Source organism: Peromyscus eremicus, chromosome 15 (genome assembly GCF_949786415.1).
Source record: "Peromyscus eremicus chromosome 15, PerEre_H2_v1, whole genome shotgun sequence".
Classification (NCBI taxonomy): Eukaryota; Metazoa; Chordata; class Mammalia; order Rodentia; family Cricetidae; genus Peromyscus; species Peromyscus eremicus.
In genome coordinates, this window is record NC_081431.1 from 8,841,885 (window position 1) to 8,859,264 (window position 17,380).

At 42.4% G+C, this 17,380-nt stretch overlaps 1 protein-coding gene across 1 annotated transcript in view; it reads left to right on the forward strand.

The window, feature by feature from the left end:
* The first annotated feature begins 4,983 nt into the window (after positions 1 to 4,983).
* Positions 4,984 to 17,380, forward strand: part of Rrp15 (ribosomal RNA processing 15 homolog) — a 29,464-nt gene continuing 17,067 nt past the window's right edge. Inside the window, exons 1-3 of the mRNA XM_059280752.1 lie at positions 4,984 to 5,172; positions 14,134 to 14,405; positions 16,910 to 17,007. Of these exons, the coding sequence (XP_059136735.1) occupies positions 5,028 to 5,172; positions 14,134 to 14,405; positions 16,910 to 17,007 (515 nt within the window). The 5' untranslated portion in view covers positions 4,984 to 5,027. The remainder of the gene's footprint in view (positions 5,173 to 14,133; positions 14,406 to 16,909; positions 17,008 to 17,380) is intronic.

Here is a 17,380-nt window from a genome sequence, read left to right on the forward strand (position 1 = left end):
AATGCAGGCCATGAGACCAGGAATCCAAGAATAATTTATTCATGTGAAATAAAACCTGCTACTCTCACCAGTTTTCACTTGCTTTTTTGCTTAACATGAGCCAGCTGATAGTCTAGGAATGCTTTTGAAAAGGCTGACAGCACACTGAGGACTCAGGCTGGTTAGGAATGGAGAATGGAGCCTTGAGTAGGTCTTAATCACATCACCAACCAGAGTGTCATACAAGAGATTATAATGAAGGGGCTGGAGAGATGGCTCAGTGGTTAACAGTGAGTACTGCTCTTGCAAAGAACCCGACTTCAGTTCCCAGCACCTATGTTGGGCGGCTCATAGCTGCCCATAACTCCAGCTACAGGGATCCAACACCATCTTCTGGCCTCTGTGGGCACAAACACATGCACACAATTAAAAATTAAATAAATCTTAAAAACACAACAAGAAGAGACTAATGATGATGGGAAACATCCCTCTGTAAAGAGTTTCAAAGGATTTAGAAATTGTATCTTGTAAGGAGAAGTTTGGCTGTGGATGTAGCTCAAGGTAGCATGCCTGCCTAGCATGTGTAAGACCCTGGGTTCCATTCCCAGCACTGTATAAGCCAGGCATAGTGTCACGGGCCTGTAATCTCACCTCTTGGGAGGTAGAGGCAGGAAAATCAGGAGTTCAAGAGGCTCTGATGTGCTGGGCGGTGGTGGCACAGCCTTTAATCCCAGCACTCGGGAGGCAGAGACAGGTGGATCTCTGTGAGTTTGAGGCCAGCTTGGTCTACAGAGTGAGATCCAGGACAGCCAGGGCTACACAGAGAAACCCTGTTCAAGATCATCTTTGGCTATTGGAAAGCTTGAGGTCAGTCTGGGTTACATGAGATCCTGTTTCAAAAAGAAAACAAAATGAAGTTAGAGGACACAGGAAGAGACTTACAAACTGGATTTTGAAATATAGACTTTAGAAAAGTTCATTTTTTCCTTAAAAAAAAAATAATGTGGCTGATGAAAGTAGAGTTCTAGTTACTCCTTAGTGACTCTCAAAACCTTAAGGAATCCACCATATTAATTACTTATTTTTCTGTTTCTGTGATACAACACCATGGCCAAGAACACAGAATTTATTTTGGCTTCGTTTTCAGAGGGAAAGTCCACATTGGCAGGGGAGACATGCTCAGGGCCACTCACTGATAACTGGTGCACTTTGTTTATCCCATTCTTCAGATGACATCAGCTGTTTCAGGGACACGGGATTTTCTTTATTTTGGTTGAAAATAAATTTCTTTCTTACAATATATTCTGATTACAGTTTCCCCTCCCTGGTCTCCTCCCCACCTCCCCTCCTACCCAAATCCACACTCTCTCTCTCATTAGAAAACAGGCATCAAAAATAATGATAAAATAAGAGACAATAAAAACGAATACATTGGCATAGGACAAAACCAATAGAACTAAAAAAGCCAAAGAAAAAGCACGAGAAACACATACAGATGAAGAGACACACACATTCACACACACAGAAATCTCATAAAAGCACTAAATGAGAAACCAGAATATATACACAAAAGACCTGTAAAGTTAAAAAAAAAAAAAACCCAAAACGTCATTGAGTTGGTTTGTCATTCCAATGATAGTGGATTTCTAGTCTTTTTACTTACAATGGATCATTGTAAGAGCAAAAATTTGTTTTCTAATTTGTGAATTCCAGTTGCTACCTGAAATTTTCATTGCTTATTTTTATTTCACACTTTCTAAGTGTTAAAATGCAACAATATAAGTAGGCTGTGCAGTTAAATGGCCAAGCTGACTCTGGGCAGAGGACTTAAGTCTGAGTAGATTCTACCATTCACTGCCTATGTGATTTTGAACAATTACCTCTTTTCAGCCTTGGTTCTTTCATCTATGAAGTAGAAATAGTAACAGCAACTAGCTCATTGGTTTATTATGAAAATTAAAGGAAGTAATACAGATACTTCCCACTACATCCATTTCTGATCATCAGATTTCCAAATACAAAACCTGGATTCTACTTTATATTGCCTTAATGAAGAAAAAATTTAATGTGTAGCCAAATAAGTATTTGTTTCTCCTGCAAGTAATATTTTAAACTGTAACCAAGCCCAAAACAATTCTTTTTTTCTTTTCTTTTTTATTTATTTATTTTTCTATTATCAGCTTGATACAGTACAGTACAAATTCTTATTCTAATAGGGAAATGTTTCACTGAGGCTTGCCCAGTGATTGAGTAAAACTAAATCTTATTATAAGCCACAGTCATCCTAGGGTCCCCCCTGCTATATATGTAGCCTCCCTGGTTCTGTGGGTTACAGTCTGATTGTTCTTTGCTTTATATCTAGTATCCATTTATGAGTGAGTACATACCATGTTTGTCCTTCTGGGTTTGGGTTACCTCACTCAGAATGATATTTTCTAGTTCCATCCATTTGCCTGCAAGTTTCATGCTGTCATTGTTTTTCTCTGCTGAGTAGTACTCCATTGTGTATATGTACCACATTTTCTTAATCCATTCTTCAGTTGACAGGCATCTAGGTTGTTTCCAGGTTCTGGCTATTATGAATAGTGCTGCTATGAACATAGTTGAACAATTCTTATATAGAAATGATTATATTGATGTAAAAGTTGGGCTTGATGGCACAGGCCTGAAACCCCAACTACTGCAGAGGCTGAAGCAGAAACAGTAAAAATCAAGACCTGCCTGAGCTACAGAGTTAATTCAAGGCCAGCTTGGGGAACTTTATAAGACACTGCCTCAAAATTAAAATAAAAAAAGAAGTGGGTTCAGTCTATAGATTGGGTGTGTGTGGAACTAACAAAGCCCCACCCACAGATGAGGAGGAGCTTTTGCTAACTGATGACTGGGGTGGGGATGCATTTTTCTTCAAGGCTATGGCTGATGGTAGGTTGTCCATGAGCAGAGTCAGCACCAACTGGATTCAGTATGTTACAAGAATAGAGAGAGAGAGAGAGAGAGAGAGAGAGAGAGAGAGAGAGAGAGAGAGAGAGAGAGAGAGAGAGAGAGAGAGAGAGGGGGAACATGAAAATGGGAGGGGCACATGATGTATGGTGTGGGGTTGTGGGAGAACATTTGGAGGTGACTATTATCATGGTACACTGAATACATGCATGAATTTGACAAAGAATCAATAAAAGAAGAGAGACTGGGGGCCAGAGAGATGGTCCAGTGGTTAAGAATGTTTACTACTCCCGCAGAGGACCCTGGTTAAGTTCCCACGTCAGATGGCTCTCAAGCGAATTCCAGTTCAGGGATCCCACACTCTCTTCCGGCCCCCACAGGCATTGCCGCATGTGTGTACATAAACACACCCAGGCTTACAAAACTAAGAAATAAATCTTTTTTAAAAGTTTTTTGTTTTAATATTTTTGTTGATGTTTCCCCTGTTTTTTGAGTGGAGGGGATAGAGAAAGAATATGAAGCTGGTTTGGTAGGGAGGTTGGTAGGATCTTGGAGGAGTTAGGGGAGGGGAGACCATATGATTAAAATATATTGTATGGAAAAAAATGAAAGTAAATTTTTTTTTAAAAAAAAGAAAAAATGCTAAATATGAGACAGCAGGAAGTAGCCTCAGGACCAGCACATCATTCATTGTAATGAGAGTATTACACTGCTGTAGAGGGTAGAATATCACAGGAATCACAATGACCTCGGAGAGTTGAACCAGAATTGTTCTCTTCCGAGGTTTATGCTGGAATCGGACCTTGTCCAAAACTGAATTTACAGTGCCGTATTTCCTGTACTGCTTTTGAAATGTCTTATATTTAGGGTGTATATATTTATTTCCTACATAGACATCAACCAAAATACATCAAAACGAAGATTCTTATTTTCTGTTGCTTTTCTTTTTTAAAGACAAATTTGGGATGCTAAAAACTGGTTCAGCACCAGGTAAGTGTTTTCGGATCCCCAGTAGTAGATTTCTCCACCAACACAATAAGCCATATCAAACCAAATAAAAAAAGTCCTGGGTTAATGAGCAAAATGCTCCCAAGTGACCCCTCTGGTCCCCAAACCCCCAGAAGTGAGGCGGGAGGGAGGAGAAGGAATCAAGTAGCAGGTCTAGGGACCGGAGCTTAAATACCGGTAGGCAAGGTCCTTGAGCAGCTAGGGATGGGGGTGGCTCCCTCTCTTGGGGGACTTCTGAGAGGGGGCAGGATTTGGAGAGGGAGGAGGGGGCTGAGGCAGAGCTTCCAACAGAACAAAAACCATTAGATAAGGAAAACCTGAATGGGGTACTGGTTGGCTATAGGCAGGGGCTGGGGTGTATTTCAGATGATGAAATCTTTTAATAACACTGGCGATTTTGGGGATAGGGACTGGGGTATGGTGGGGATCCAACAGCAACTCACAAAGAAATTCCTTACATTTTACATTTTCGAAGAATAGGTGGAGTCTGAGTTTAATTTAATGAATTACTAGATAGGGTTTAAAGGCTTAATTTAGGAGGATAATCCCATTGTCGCCCCCTACCTTGGGTACTACAAGGCTGTTTTGCAGTTTATGGAAGGTGGTAGGGAGGACTAGGGCGTGGCTCATCCCCTCTACCTGGGCAGTTTCTCTAACAAAAATCAAGAATTTCTACTCAGAAAACACTGAGCTTTGGAACACTTATTAGAACATTTGGTCCGTTAAAAAAAAAGTGTGAAAGTCGAGTTTGCTTTTTGATTCTGTGATTGTATTGTTACAATGAATGGGAACGCACTTTCCAGGGAGAAGAGGAGCGGGCCGCAGCAGCCGCCCGGAAGGGGGCCGGGCGGGCCGGCCAGGGAGTCCGACTTCAGAAGGCCGCCGGTGGGGGCCGCGGAGAGACCTGGAACCGACTTCGCCCTCGCCTGAGAACACCTGTGGATGGAGACGTTTCTCTGTCTACCCGAGGCTTCAACCCCGGAACTGCAGAATGGACAACGGTTGGTGTTCCGGAACTTTGCAAACGCCGGAACTAGAGGAGGAAGTTCCTTTCGTTGCAAACCGACTGAATTATCAGGAAGCACTTCCGGCGGGTCAAAATGGCCGCGACCGTTCAAGACTCACGTGTGAGCGCGGGGAAAAAGCTGAAGCGTTCCCTGAAGAAGAAGAAAAAGATGAAACTGGTAGCTAAGGATGAGGTGTCGAATCGGGAAGATGGGCTCAAAGAGTCTTCCGACGGAGAAGGTAACATGGTCGGGCGGAGCTTTGGCGACTGAGAAGGTCGAGCTGAACTCCCCAAGGCAAGGGCTGCGTTTCTTCTTGTTGGGTCCGTGGGGCGAGCAAGTGGGTGGGGTGAGGAGGCCTGCCATTCAGAGACGCTTTGCTGTCATGTTTAGATTTGTGTTTCGACTCAGTCAGCTGTTACTAAGATGGACGAAACTGCCTGTGCCAATGAGAAACTTAACAGGAAAGCGTGAGAGGAAGGGTCTCAGTTGAACTAACGGGTGGGAAAGGCTCAGAGAGCGAGGAGCAAAAAGCCACAAGAGGGAAGAAATAGTATTACTGTGCGGTGGGGGAAATGGGAGCGCTGGGGAGTTAGAGACAAGATAGTACTCAGTGAAAGAAAAGTAAATGGTAAGGGATAGAAACAAAAGTAACATTTGATAACAGTTCGAGAATGGAAGGAAGATGCATTTTGGGAGGTCTTTCACCATTATGTGTCTGCCCTTGCTGTTGCTTTGAAACTTCCACCGTTCTTGGCACCAGCTTCTTAGTTTAGAAGGAAGGACAGACATCTGCTTCCCACGCCCTAGTTACTGCTCACGTGTAGGTCACCCACGCGTGTTTGATCGTGTCAGTCATTCATGAATGGCTTCACATCCCGGAGTAACATCCAACATTTTAAACTTGCGTGATGTGGCTTGTCTCTCGTTTCCTCACGTGCCTCTGCTGCTTGATCATTACTGTTTTCTGTTCATATTGGTTGCTGGACACCTGGGACGTGCCCTCATCCTGGAGTTTCTCTACCTTTTGCCTGTACTACCTACAGTATTCTTCAAACACTTGCCTGTCCGTCTGATTTTCCATTGTCTTGAGTCTCTGACCCAGTGGAGATTTGTCTTTATGTTTCTAATGCATCACGGTGCTCCTTGTCACGTTGGCTTAGTGCCCTTCTTTTTTTTTTTTTTTTTTTTTTGATTTATTTTTCTTATTTTTAAATTATATGTATGTGTGTTGGGTGGTTGGGGGATATGTGAATGTGAGCGCAGGTGCCTGTAGCTGCTAGAGGTCTCAGATCCCCTGAAGCTGAAGTTACAAGTGGTTGTTAGGAGCCTAATGTGGATGCTGAGAAAGGAACTCTTCTTCTGGAAGAGCATGAACTTAACTACTGAACATTTCTCCAGCCCTACCTTGCTCTTTTAAAACCCGCTTTTCAAATCTTCTGAAGTGTGTTTGCTGTTTGAAAGTTCCATAAGTGTACAGGCAGTTGAACCTCAGTTCCTAGAAGGATGTTTGTTACTCAGGGGCTATTTCACAGGTATGTAAGGAAATGAATGAATGAACTTGGACTTCAGGGCCAAGAAGTAACTATCATAAGCTATTGCATAGTAATGAAAGGCCTCAGCCCTTACCAGAGGAACGAACTGCTGAGCAGGAATTGGAGCCTCTGGTTCTGATGTTGTTTTTACTCCATTTATTTATTTTGTGGGTGCTCACATGCAGGGGTCCGAGGACAACTTACAGGAGTTTGGCAGCAGGTGCCGTTACCCACTGAGCCATTTCACCTCGTTATGATAGTGTTTTGAATTTAATAATTGTTGTAAGCCTCACTGTGCAAATAAAACACTTACATTTTAAGCAAGGTATCAGTACTGCTTACAAATTTGGGTGGAGATTGTATTTCTTTACTTAAGTATGGATAATTCTGAGCAGAAAATGTTTTTTTCAGCATTAATACTGATTAGGCTTCTAAAATTCTCTTCTGTTACAGACTATTTGTCAAGGAGGCTTTTGGATAATATGGAAACCTAATTATTCAATGAATGTTTGTGTGCTGTTATGTTATAGTAACCCTCTAGGCACTGACATGAAGGATGAATAAATTCTCTCTTTAGAGTTACAGTTTTAAGGAAGACATATATGAACACAGGGCTGTGATACAGTGTAGTGTTAAAAGGTAGTTATAGATCACTGTCCAGTGTAGAATTGGTCAGGATGGAGTGTGTCTGGATGACTGCCAAGTGCAGGACTATTTATATTGTTCAAAAGAAACTTTACCATGTATGTGAACTTGCAATTTTGAAGGTCAGCTGTGTCTCCTTGTAAACCCATAACAGCTTGTCTGCGCAGTTTCTGTGATAGTCTCCATGTACTTTTCAGGATTGAGTCTTGTCAGTGACTAGGTTACGACGGTTCAGCTTATAGCTGTGGTTTTTACCACAACATGGACTCTTCCAACTCCATTTACTAAGCTGGCTCTGTTGTTGTTGTTTGTGCATTTCTTTTCCTAATCTAGACCCACATTCAGTAGAGTGGCTGTGTCTCATTGGTCTCTTTAAAACTGTAAAATTGCATTGTTTATTTATTTTTTCCATGAGGGTCTTGCTACTGCGTACATGTGGAGGTCAGAGGACAGTCTGCAGGAGCAAGTTCTCTCCACCATGTGGGCCCTGAGGATTAGACTCACATGGTTTGTGGCAAGGGCATTTACATGCTGAGCCATCTGGCTGGCTCTATTTTTTTCTTAATGTTTATTTGTATTTGTGTGTGTGTGTGTGTGTGTGTAAGTGCATCTTCATGTGGTTATGTGTACAAACGTGGATCCCCTGGAGCTGTAGTTACAGATGGTTGTGAACCCCCTTGACATGGGTGCTGGGAACTGAACTCAGGTCCTCTGAAGAGCAGCAAATGCACTTAACCACATTCCCCACTCCAAAAAAAAAAAAAAAAAAAAAAAACCCAACAACTTTTGTGTGTATGATGTTTGATATCAAACTATATGAATGCTAGATAAGAGCTCCACCACTGAGTTTAGTGCTCTCCATCTAGTGTCTTTTCAGCATTTAAGCCATCTCTGTGACAGTGATAAAGTATAATAAAGGGTCCTTCATTTTGTAAATTTGGTAATAAATAGTTATTGGTTAATGCACATTCTTTGGTGTGACTTAGAATTTGATATTTAACCTGAGAAATGGTTGTTTTCATCCTGTGAATTCAGTGTTTCTGGAAAGGTAACTTGTGGCTTATACAACTATTGATAAACTTTCCGATGATAATAACTGAAAACTATAAAGGCTGAGGCCTCAGGAGTGGTGTGCAAGTTACAGGCATATTGTTAAGTTGTCCTGGACCATCTATCAGGAGACTGGATCCGAGACACGTTTGACTTTTCAGCTGAGCATGACAGTGGTTAAGGGTAGGCCTTACTGAGATTTGAAGTAACATCATTTGTCATGTAGTTGGGTGGCACTTGCCTCACAGATATGGGTGTGGCTTATGTGTCTTGAGCTGTACTTTTCATCTTCTGGTTTGATTTCTTTTGACATCTTGTACAAGGAAGGTAGAAAATTGTGCTTTTATGAAATATTGTGTGTTACAAAAACTCCCTGATCTCTGAGACGGAGACATTGTTGACTTTGATGACAGTAGTATCTGAGAGCTTAGCATGAGCCTGATGCATGTGTGGTGTTCAGTAGACTTTTATTCATTAAGTACATTGGAAAGATCTCTTTATTCTTTCACCAGTAGACAACTAGGCTGATACCAGAACTTGGCCGAGTGGCACTGTGGTAAACATGGCTGAGCAGTTGTCTCTGACTTTGATTCTTTTGGGTACTACTAGAAGTCATGTAACTGAATCAGAGTTCAATTTTCGTTTTGTTGTTGATGTTATTAAAATACCTGCTTTTATTTAGGATGTAATATTTCTAGCAGTAGGAAACTAATAATTATCCCTTTAAGGTTCATGGATTTCAAAATGTTAAAAGCGAAATTTTTAATTTTTTGAAGAACCCTCATTAATTTTTTTAGAGGTGCTATGAATTTATATTTTAAAACCTACTGACAGGTTTTTTAGATGGGATCTCATGAGCCTAGACTTGCAGCATGTCTGACAGTGGTCTCTAACTGCAGGGTCTCCTGTGTCAGCCCATGTTCCCTCCCACCTCTGGCCTCTCCAGTGCTAGCATATGTTGTTTCTTTTGTTTGATGATATTCCAGCTGTGGTGAGATGGGATCTTACTGCAGTTTTGATTTGTATTTCCTTCATGGCTGAAGATAGTAAGCATTTGTTATGTGTTTTAGGTTATGTGCACTTCTTCATTTGAGAGTGTCTGTGTAGTTAGTTTGTCCATTTATTGAGGGATTCTTTGCTACTTCAGTACTGTGGTGTTTTGAGTTTCGAGTATGTATTTTAGCTTTTAACCCTTTACCAGATGTGTAGCTGGTGAAGATTCCCCCTACTATATACACTGTCTGCCCAGTGTTAAATCTCTCCTTTGCCGAGCAGAAGATTTTTCATCTGTGTTGTCCCAGTTGACAGTTCTTCTGTTACATCCTGAGCTGTTGGAGTCTTATTTGGAAAGTCATTGCCTGAGCCTTATCTTGAGATGTGAAACCCCTTTTAATATAATTGTTTTACACTTTTATTCTTAGAAAACCAGACAGTCGCCAAGGGTAAAAGTAACTGCAGTTGTATGTATCGTAAATTTGAATGATGGTAGTTGTAATACTTTTCAGTAATATTTAATTATGGTTGTAACAAAATGGAACATGCTCATGAACCAGAGAGACATATGGGATGTAGAAATGGTACAGTCTGTGTCTTTTGGGAGAAGGTGAGGAAGGATCAAATTCAAGGGCCTTGGACTTGCTAGGTAGGTGCTCTAAGTGAAGCTGTACCTCAGCTCACTCGTGTGCTCTCTCTCTCTCTCTCTCTCTCTCTCTCTCTCTCTCTCTATATATATATATATATATATATATATATATTATATAATATATATATTATATATACACACACACATATACATTGTGTGTGTGTGTGTGTGTGTGTGTGTGTGTGTGTGTGTGTGATGCCTGTGCTGTGTCATGCACAAGGAAATCAGGGGCAACCTTGGGTCTAGGTCTGTCTTCTAGCTTGTCTGAGATGGGCGTCTCTTGTTATCTGCCACTGCGTATGCCATGCTATCTGGGCTGTAAGTTGGCAGAGAGTCTCCTGTCACCCTCTTCTCCTTCCATGGGAACCCAGGAACTATAGATGAACACTTCTGGACTCACTCACACATGTTGTGGAGATCCAACTCATGTTCTCAGATCTGAGCAGCAAACACGTTATCTATTGAGCCACCTCTTCAGCACTGTTTATTTTTTATTTTAAAAATGATTTATTTTATTCTCTGTGTGCACCGTGGATATGCAGTGCCCAGGAAGGCCAGAAGAAGACATTACATCTAGAACTGACGTAACAGGCAATGATTTCGAGCCTCTTGATGTGGGTGCTAGGAGCCATACCTGTGTCCTCTGCAAAAACAAGTGCTATTAACCACTGACCCATCTCCCAGCCCATACTTTTTGTTTTGAGACATGGTTTTACTAGATTGTTCAGGCTAGCCTTGAACTCACTGAGTAGCCAGGCAGGCCTTGAACTGGCAGTTCCCCTGCCTCAGCCTTAGACCAGTCTGAATCTTAAACAATACATAAATGTCAGTTGGTATAGGACGAAGGGAGGATGATATCCCTGTAGAGTTGTCCTTGAGCTGCTCAGATGAAGTGGATAATTTTTTGGTTCAAATACAGTGTGTACTTGGTTCTTCAATTTGTAGCTTTAGTAACAAAAACAACAAAACCTAATAAATAAATCACTTCTGGTCAAAAGATGAAAAAATGACCATTGATGTCACATACTATTAGCGGAGGAAGGTGCGAGTAACTGAGCTATTACTCAAATAGTTGAACCAATGCAGGAAGTTCAGGCACAATGCCGATGAGATTTGTAAGCTTTTATGGGGGAAAGCATCTGTAGTCCACAGTCAACCCCGGGTGAGCAAATCCTTATCTCCAGCCATTGCCAGGATGAGAAAGAGACACTTCCCCAGAGAAAGTGTCCTCCGACTGTGACATAGGAAGGTGGGAGGTAATGTCATTTCTAGACAGTGAAAAACCGTAAATTGTCTTGGTCACACGCTTGAAAAGTGGCTGTCCACTTCTCATACAGGACTTCATAACAATCCAGTGTAGGAATCCTAGAGGTAGCCTTTCGTTTTTGATGAACGGCAAAACTGTGTTTAAGACCTAATAACCTAGCAGATAAATGTGCTTTTCATCAAACTGCCCTCTTTATCATTTATTTACTTCAGATAGCAAAGCAGCACGCCTAGGATTCGAAGTATGTAGTAGCCCCGTGTGAGTGGTTAGCGGTTCATGGCACAGTATTGTCTGTGTGGAACTTTCCCCAGACCTCCTCCTCTCTCCTGTCCCCAGTACTTCCTTCTTTCCTCCTAGAACATTCACAATTGTTATTGAACGTTTCTTTTGTCTGCTAAACTTGAGTTCTTTGGGGGAAGAAAGGTAGAATTATTCATTTCTTTCCTTGTTCTTCATTTAGAGGTGCTCAGAAATGTTGGGGGTTGTGCATGTTTTTAAAAGTTTGTCTTGGTCCTGAAGGAAACCGTTTACTTTCCTGCCAGCCACTAATCATATCTGGGCTGAATTGGCAGGTAGGCAAGCTTGTGAGGCCACTGAGGGTTTGGAAGCAGCAGCAGGTGAGAAGTCTCCATGTCTTCCTCAGTCCAGTCAGATTACATTCAAGGTGGTTAACATTGAAGAACTGTGTTCCTCAGTCGTGTGGACATATTTGAAGTGTGTGAGAGCGATGGGTAACTGTTGTGGGGGATTGCCAATCATGGTTGGAAGTTTTGCCGTTATTTGCAGTAAACATCCTCTGTAGTTCTCCCTTGGTTTTCAAATTTTTAAAGTAAAATTCTGAAGTCACTTTTAAAGTAATATAGGGCTTGGATAGAATTTTATACATGTCTAGTGATTTCTAGTCATGTGTTAGACAGCTGTGTTTACTTTCTGACGCTAAAGATTGGTTAGTGAAAAATTAGCAAACTCTGTGTCCGGATACAATTGAAAATGAAGAGCTCCTGTTTTGTTGTTGTTGTTCTCATAATGATTGATGGTCTTCAGTATTCCTACAAGGAAATTCGGGGGGGGGTGTGTGTTATTACTCTGAGTAAGTGGGGAGCTGCAGTGGCTTGCAGCATGGAAAGACTTCTTTCTCTCCCTCACACCATAGCTCCTTGCTGCCTTTGTAAGGTTCATCAGGACGAACACTAGATGTCAGTGTTGTAGTTTTGACATTTTCTAGGAGCTGGTAAAGCCTTTTTTTACTTCTAATGTCCCAGGTAGTGTTGGTTCTTAAAACTTTTAGTGGTTGTATCTCTTTACATCTGGTTAAAGCTTACTAAAAAAAAGCAGGGCTTTTGTGTGTGTGTGTGTGTGTGTGTGTGTGTGTGTGTGTGTGTGTGTGTGAGAGAGAGAGAGAGAGAGAGAGAGAGAGAGAGAGAGAGAGAGAGAGAGAGAGAACTGTTGGTCATTAGTATCTTAAGTGCTGACAGCTCTGAGAACTAAAACAGAATATTTCCCACTACCTGCATTATTTAACTGTTAATATACAAGGTCCTCAAAGATGCCGCTGGGGAGAAGTTGTGTGTCCCTTGGCTGTGGACAGTTTTTGCTGTGTTGATTGTATTACTCTTTGTAGACTTTACTGGCGGATTGTCTTCAACCCTAATCGGGAAATCCAAGGAAATGCCCCCAAATTTAGTTCAGTTGATCAATATGGCATTTAAAAGTTTCATATTGCAGTGTTTGGAGTTTTGGATTTAGGAATGCCCAACTTGTATTAATCAAAATTAGTACCCGAAGGACGTGTATTATAATCAGTCCCTGGGTAAATATCTAACCAGCTGTCTTGGCTGATTTGTGGCTTAAAGTCTGAGGTTAGAAGGACCTGCCACCATGAGGGGTGTCGGATTGTATTAAGGAGAGCAGTGGGGAATTCATGTTTCTCAAAGGCAACTGCTGTCTCTGAGTTTTCCTCTTAGAAATTCTCAGCTGCCTTTGTTAGCCCTTATTAGCAAACATTGCAGGTCCCTTTGAAGTGTTTTCCAGTGAATTCCATGGGATTCTGAAAGAAGACACTTGAGCTCTGTGGAGTGCCGGGGAGTGCCCTGGTCGTGTAGCTGGGTGTACACCATGCTGCCGACTAAGCTTACAGTACCCCAGCTGCTCAGCAGGCTTTCCCAGCCACGCCCACTGGTGCTGCTGTTGCAGCTGTCCCCTGACCCCTGCCGCCTGGGTTTAAGGGAGGCGCTAGTTTGTGCTGTGCTCTGTACTTCTGTGCTTCTGCTGGCGAGCTCTGCAGCACAGCCAGGAGCTCAGGCGGCCTGGAGGCTGATGTTCCGTGGTGGTTACTCAGCACCACCGTCAGCGTCTTGACTCTATTGTTTGGGTTTGTTTTTTTTCCCCCTCAAAAATGTAAGACATGAGGAAATAAATTTTATTGCTATATCCAACTTTTAAAAAATCAGGTGTTTTTAGTATTTTTCTGGACATAAGTTTAGAATTTTAATATGTGTGGCAAGTTTTTTAGAAAACTGGTACTCTAACACTACACTAAAATGTTTTTCTTAATGAATTAATATTTTAGTTCTTTTTTTTTTTCTCCTGCTTTTTTTTTCAAGACAGGGTTTCTCTGTGTAGTCCTGGAACTTACTCTGTAGACCAGGCTAGCCTTGAACTTAGAGATCCACCTGCATCTCTCTTCTGAGTACTGGGATTAAAGGCATGAGCCACCACTGCCCGGTTAATATTTCAGTTCTTAAAAATAATCTTTGTTAGTCTCTTCAATAAGTTTAGAGCTCAGCTCGGTTGAAGTCTGTGTCTTGAAAGCACTCTGCATTGGACCTCCCTGGTCTCCCTCCATCCCTCCACATGTGATGTGGAGCAGCACTTGGATTTGTCTCTGCAGCCTGGGTCTTGAAGTCACTCTGACTTCCCGGTCCTCAATGTGGGCTGCTGTCTGGTGCTGTTAGCAACACAGGGAATCCTGGTGCTCTTTGTCACTGCCACAGACACGGGCGTCAGGAGGGCCTGGCAGTGCTCTGCCCAGGGCACTAAAGTTTCATTTATTTTTACTCCTAGGTTCCATAGGAAGCTGGGAATCAGAAATGGACCAGTTGTCAGATGATGGCGCAGTAGAAGCCGACAGTGAGGACAATGTTGAATCCTGTGAGGAAGAAAATGACGAGGCTGCAGAACCAAGTGCTGGGACTAATTCTGGCTGGGCAGATGCCATGGCTAAAATCCTTAACAAAAAGACTCCGAAAAGTAAACCCACCATCCTCACCAAAAACAAAGAGCTGGAGAAGGAGAAGGAGAAACTAAAGCAGGAGAGGTTGGAGAAGAGGAAGCAGGTCTGTCTGTCCGTTTGTCTGTGCTGTCCTTGGAGTTTGTCACAGAAGCATTCAGCTTTAAGGGCGTCTTATGTGGGGGTGGGTAAGCAAGGGTAAGTCAGGACTACAGTCTTGTGCGGGCTGTTGAGCACACCCAGCCCTACTATGGAAATCTGAATACCAAACTGCATGCAGTTCAGAAATGGTTTTCTGCTGACAGACCGAATTCTTTTCTGGTCAATTACTGCTGATAGAAGTTAGTCTAACCTGGATTAAAGACCTAAATTTTCCAAGAAGTTGGCTGTTGTACAGTATAAAAGAAGCTATGATGAGCTTTTCATGTCCTCTGTACTATAAGTATCAGTACGTCAAAAATATTTGGTTATAAAAATAAGTAGTTTCGAGCCGGGCGGTGGTGGCGCACGCCTTTAATCCCAGCACTCGGGAGGCAGAGCCAGGCGGATCTCTGTGAGTTCGAGGCCAGCCTGGGCTACCAAGTGAGTTCCAGGAAAGGCGCAAAGCTACACAGAGAAACCCTGTCTCGAAAAACCAAAAATAAATAAATAAATAAATAAATAAATAAATAAATAAATAAAAATGAAAATAAGTAGTTTCTAATGAAAGAAAAGTAACTTCCCATGTTTGTACTGACAGTGTAGAAGTACAAACTTCCAAGGAGTAGTTTCTGTACAACTGAAAGAAAGAGGCTTGAGTTAGGGCATGCTGCTTTTTATGTCTGGCATGCCCTTGTTCCCTCTTGGGTTACTCCGCTTAGAAGTTGGGCTTTTCCTGCATTGCTGTCTTGACACACTGGTGTGCTCTTCCTGGTAATTCTTTCTGTACTTTAAGATAAACTTTGTCTCTAACCTTACAGAGAGCTTTTCCCCTGAAATTTGAATACTTGTTTATTAACTGGTAAAGATTAGAACCAGTTTTTAAAATGACAGAATCTGTAATTACCTCTAGTCTCCAAATTCCAGGAAGGGCAAAAATTTAAAGCCAAGAGCAAGTTGTAGGTCAGCTCTGAGTGCTGGAGATGTGCTGTGCATGGGGCACATGGATGCACACTTGAGTGCTGGAGATGATATGCTGTGCACGGGGCACATTGTAGACAAACTTCTAAATGGTCTTATTAAATAAAAAAACACGGAGTCAAATAGAGAGGTGAAAGCCTTAGATCAGGGAAATAGGAAAAGCTACCAGCCAACCTTAACTCACCAACTCTGCAGCTTCCAAATGTGAGCTACTTCCACCACAGCACATGGATGCACACTTGAGTGCTAGAGATGATGTATTGTGCATGGGGCACATGGATGAACACTTGAATGCTGGAGATGTACTGTGCATTGGGCTCATGGATGCACTCTTGCTGATAGCAGCAGTGGTGGGACTGGCCATCTGTAGAAGTCAGGTAACGATGTAACTTGTTATGGTTTTGTTTCTTACTTTGTGTGGTGATGAGTCTGCTGACTTTGAAATGCACTGACAGGGGAAGAATGCCTTTTCTAAAGGAGCCGGACTAGTCTGTGTTGTCAGATCTGGAGTGTTAGCTGTGTTCTGTCGTTATTTTGTTGTTTTTCTGGAACTCACCTTGTAGACCAGGCTGGCCTTGAACTCATAGAGATCTGTCTGCCCCTGCCTCCTGAGTGCCGGGATTAAAGGTGTGCGCCACCACTGCCCAGCCTGAACCATGTTCTTACTACAGAAGGAGAGGAGGGTAGAGAAAAGCCAGCCAGCATTTTCCACCCTTCTTGGTGTAGATGCTTAGTGGCCTCCAGGCGAGTAGTTCATCTGGTCAGTATATATCAGTTTGGGAAACAGACCTGAGTAGTCAGTCAGGCACCTGGGGCCAAGGATGTTGCTCAGAGGCCATTTTACACAACCTGAGTGTTGTCTGTGGGATTTCCTTTCTCCAGCTTCCCTTCAGTATTTGCACAGTGGTAGGAAATCTGTTCATTTGAGTTTGGGACTAAAAAGGCTATATGTGATGAGAACACTGTTAGATATGCCTTGAGAGGAGAAATATGTCTATATGATTTTATATAAAGAGAAATAGATAATATGCGAGACAGTATGTGAATATCTGCATATGATATTGTTCTATTCAGAGCTGGTACAGAATTGATTCTGAGAGCTGGTGAATCTACTGAAGATAACAGGTAGCCTAGCTTGCCCTTACCAAAGTGAGCAGTGTGGTCGGTCTTGTGCATCCTGCTGATGTGCTGTGGCAGTCGGGGATGGTTGGCTCACCCTACCTTGTACTGCACTGCCTGGCTGTATGTGCTGGCAGTTCTCCAGAGCCTGATGCCAGAGGACCTCTTAGAGACTGCCTCTCACATGACATGCCGAGTGCTAACCACAGGCTGTCGGAGCTGAGCCCCTAAAACTGTGGTTTTAAAAACAGCCCCTGTGACACACAGAGCTGGGTGATTTATTACCTTTGTCCTTTCACAGAATATCATATCAAAGTTTGCTGCACTTTCAAAAATGCCTAATATTCTTTCACATAACTATTTATAACACAGCTTGATAAGAAGCGGGAGTGGGAAATGATGTGCAGAGTGAAGCCAGATGTTGTCAACGACAAAGAGGCAGAGAGGAACCTTCAAAGGATTGCAACGAGGTAAGACAGTGCTTCTGCCTTTAAAAATAAGTACACAAAAGCAAAAGCTTTGACAGTGATCTGCTTGGTCAGATTGGATTCCTAAGCTCTGCCTTCTCAGAGCCAAGTGCCACACATCCAGTCCTGCTCTTAGACACTGAATTTAACCAAAGACTTTGGAGGTGTCATGAGGCAGAACTGTAGTATGCTAAGTGTGTATTTGGCCTGAGTCTGCGGGGGTCATCATTTGTATAGTTGTGGGAATTGTGGAGTCAGACCCCTGACTGCGTTTCTCTCTGGTGCTTGTCTAATGCATGGTGCTGGGTTTGGTCTCTAGATTGTGTTTGTAGGGTGAGATGTCACACATTATGCCAGTTTTACCTTGGCCTTTCCC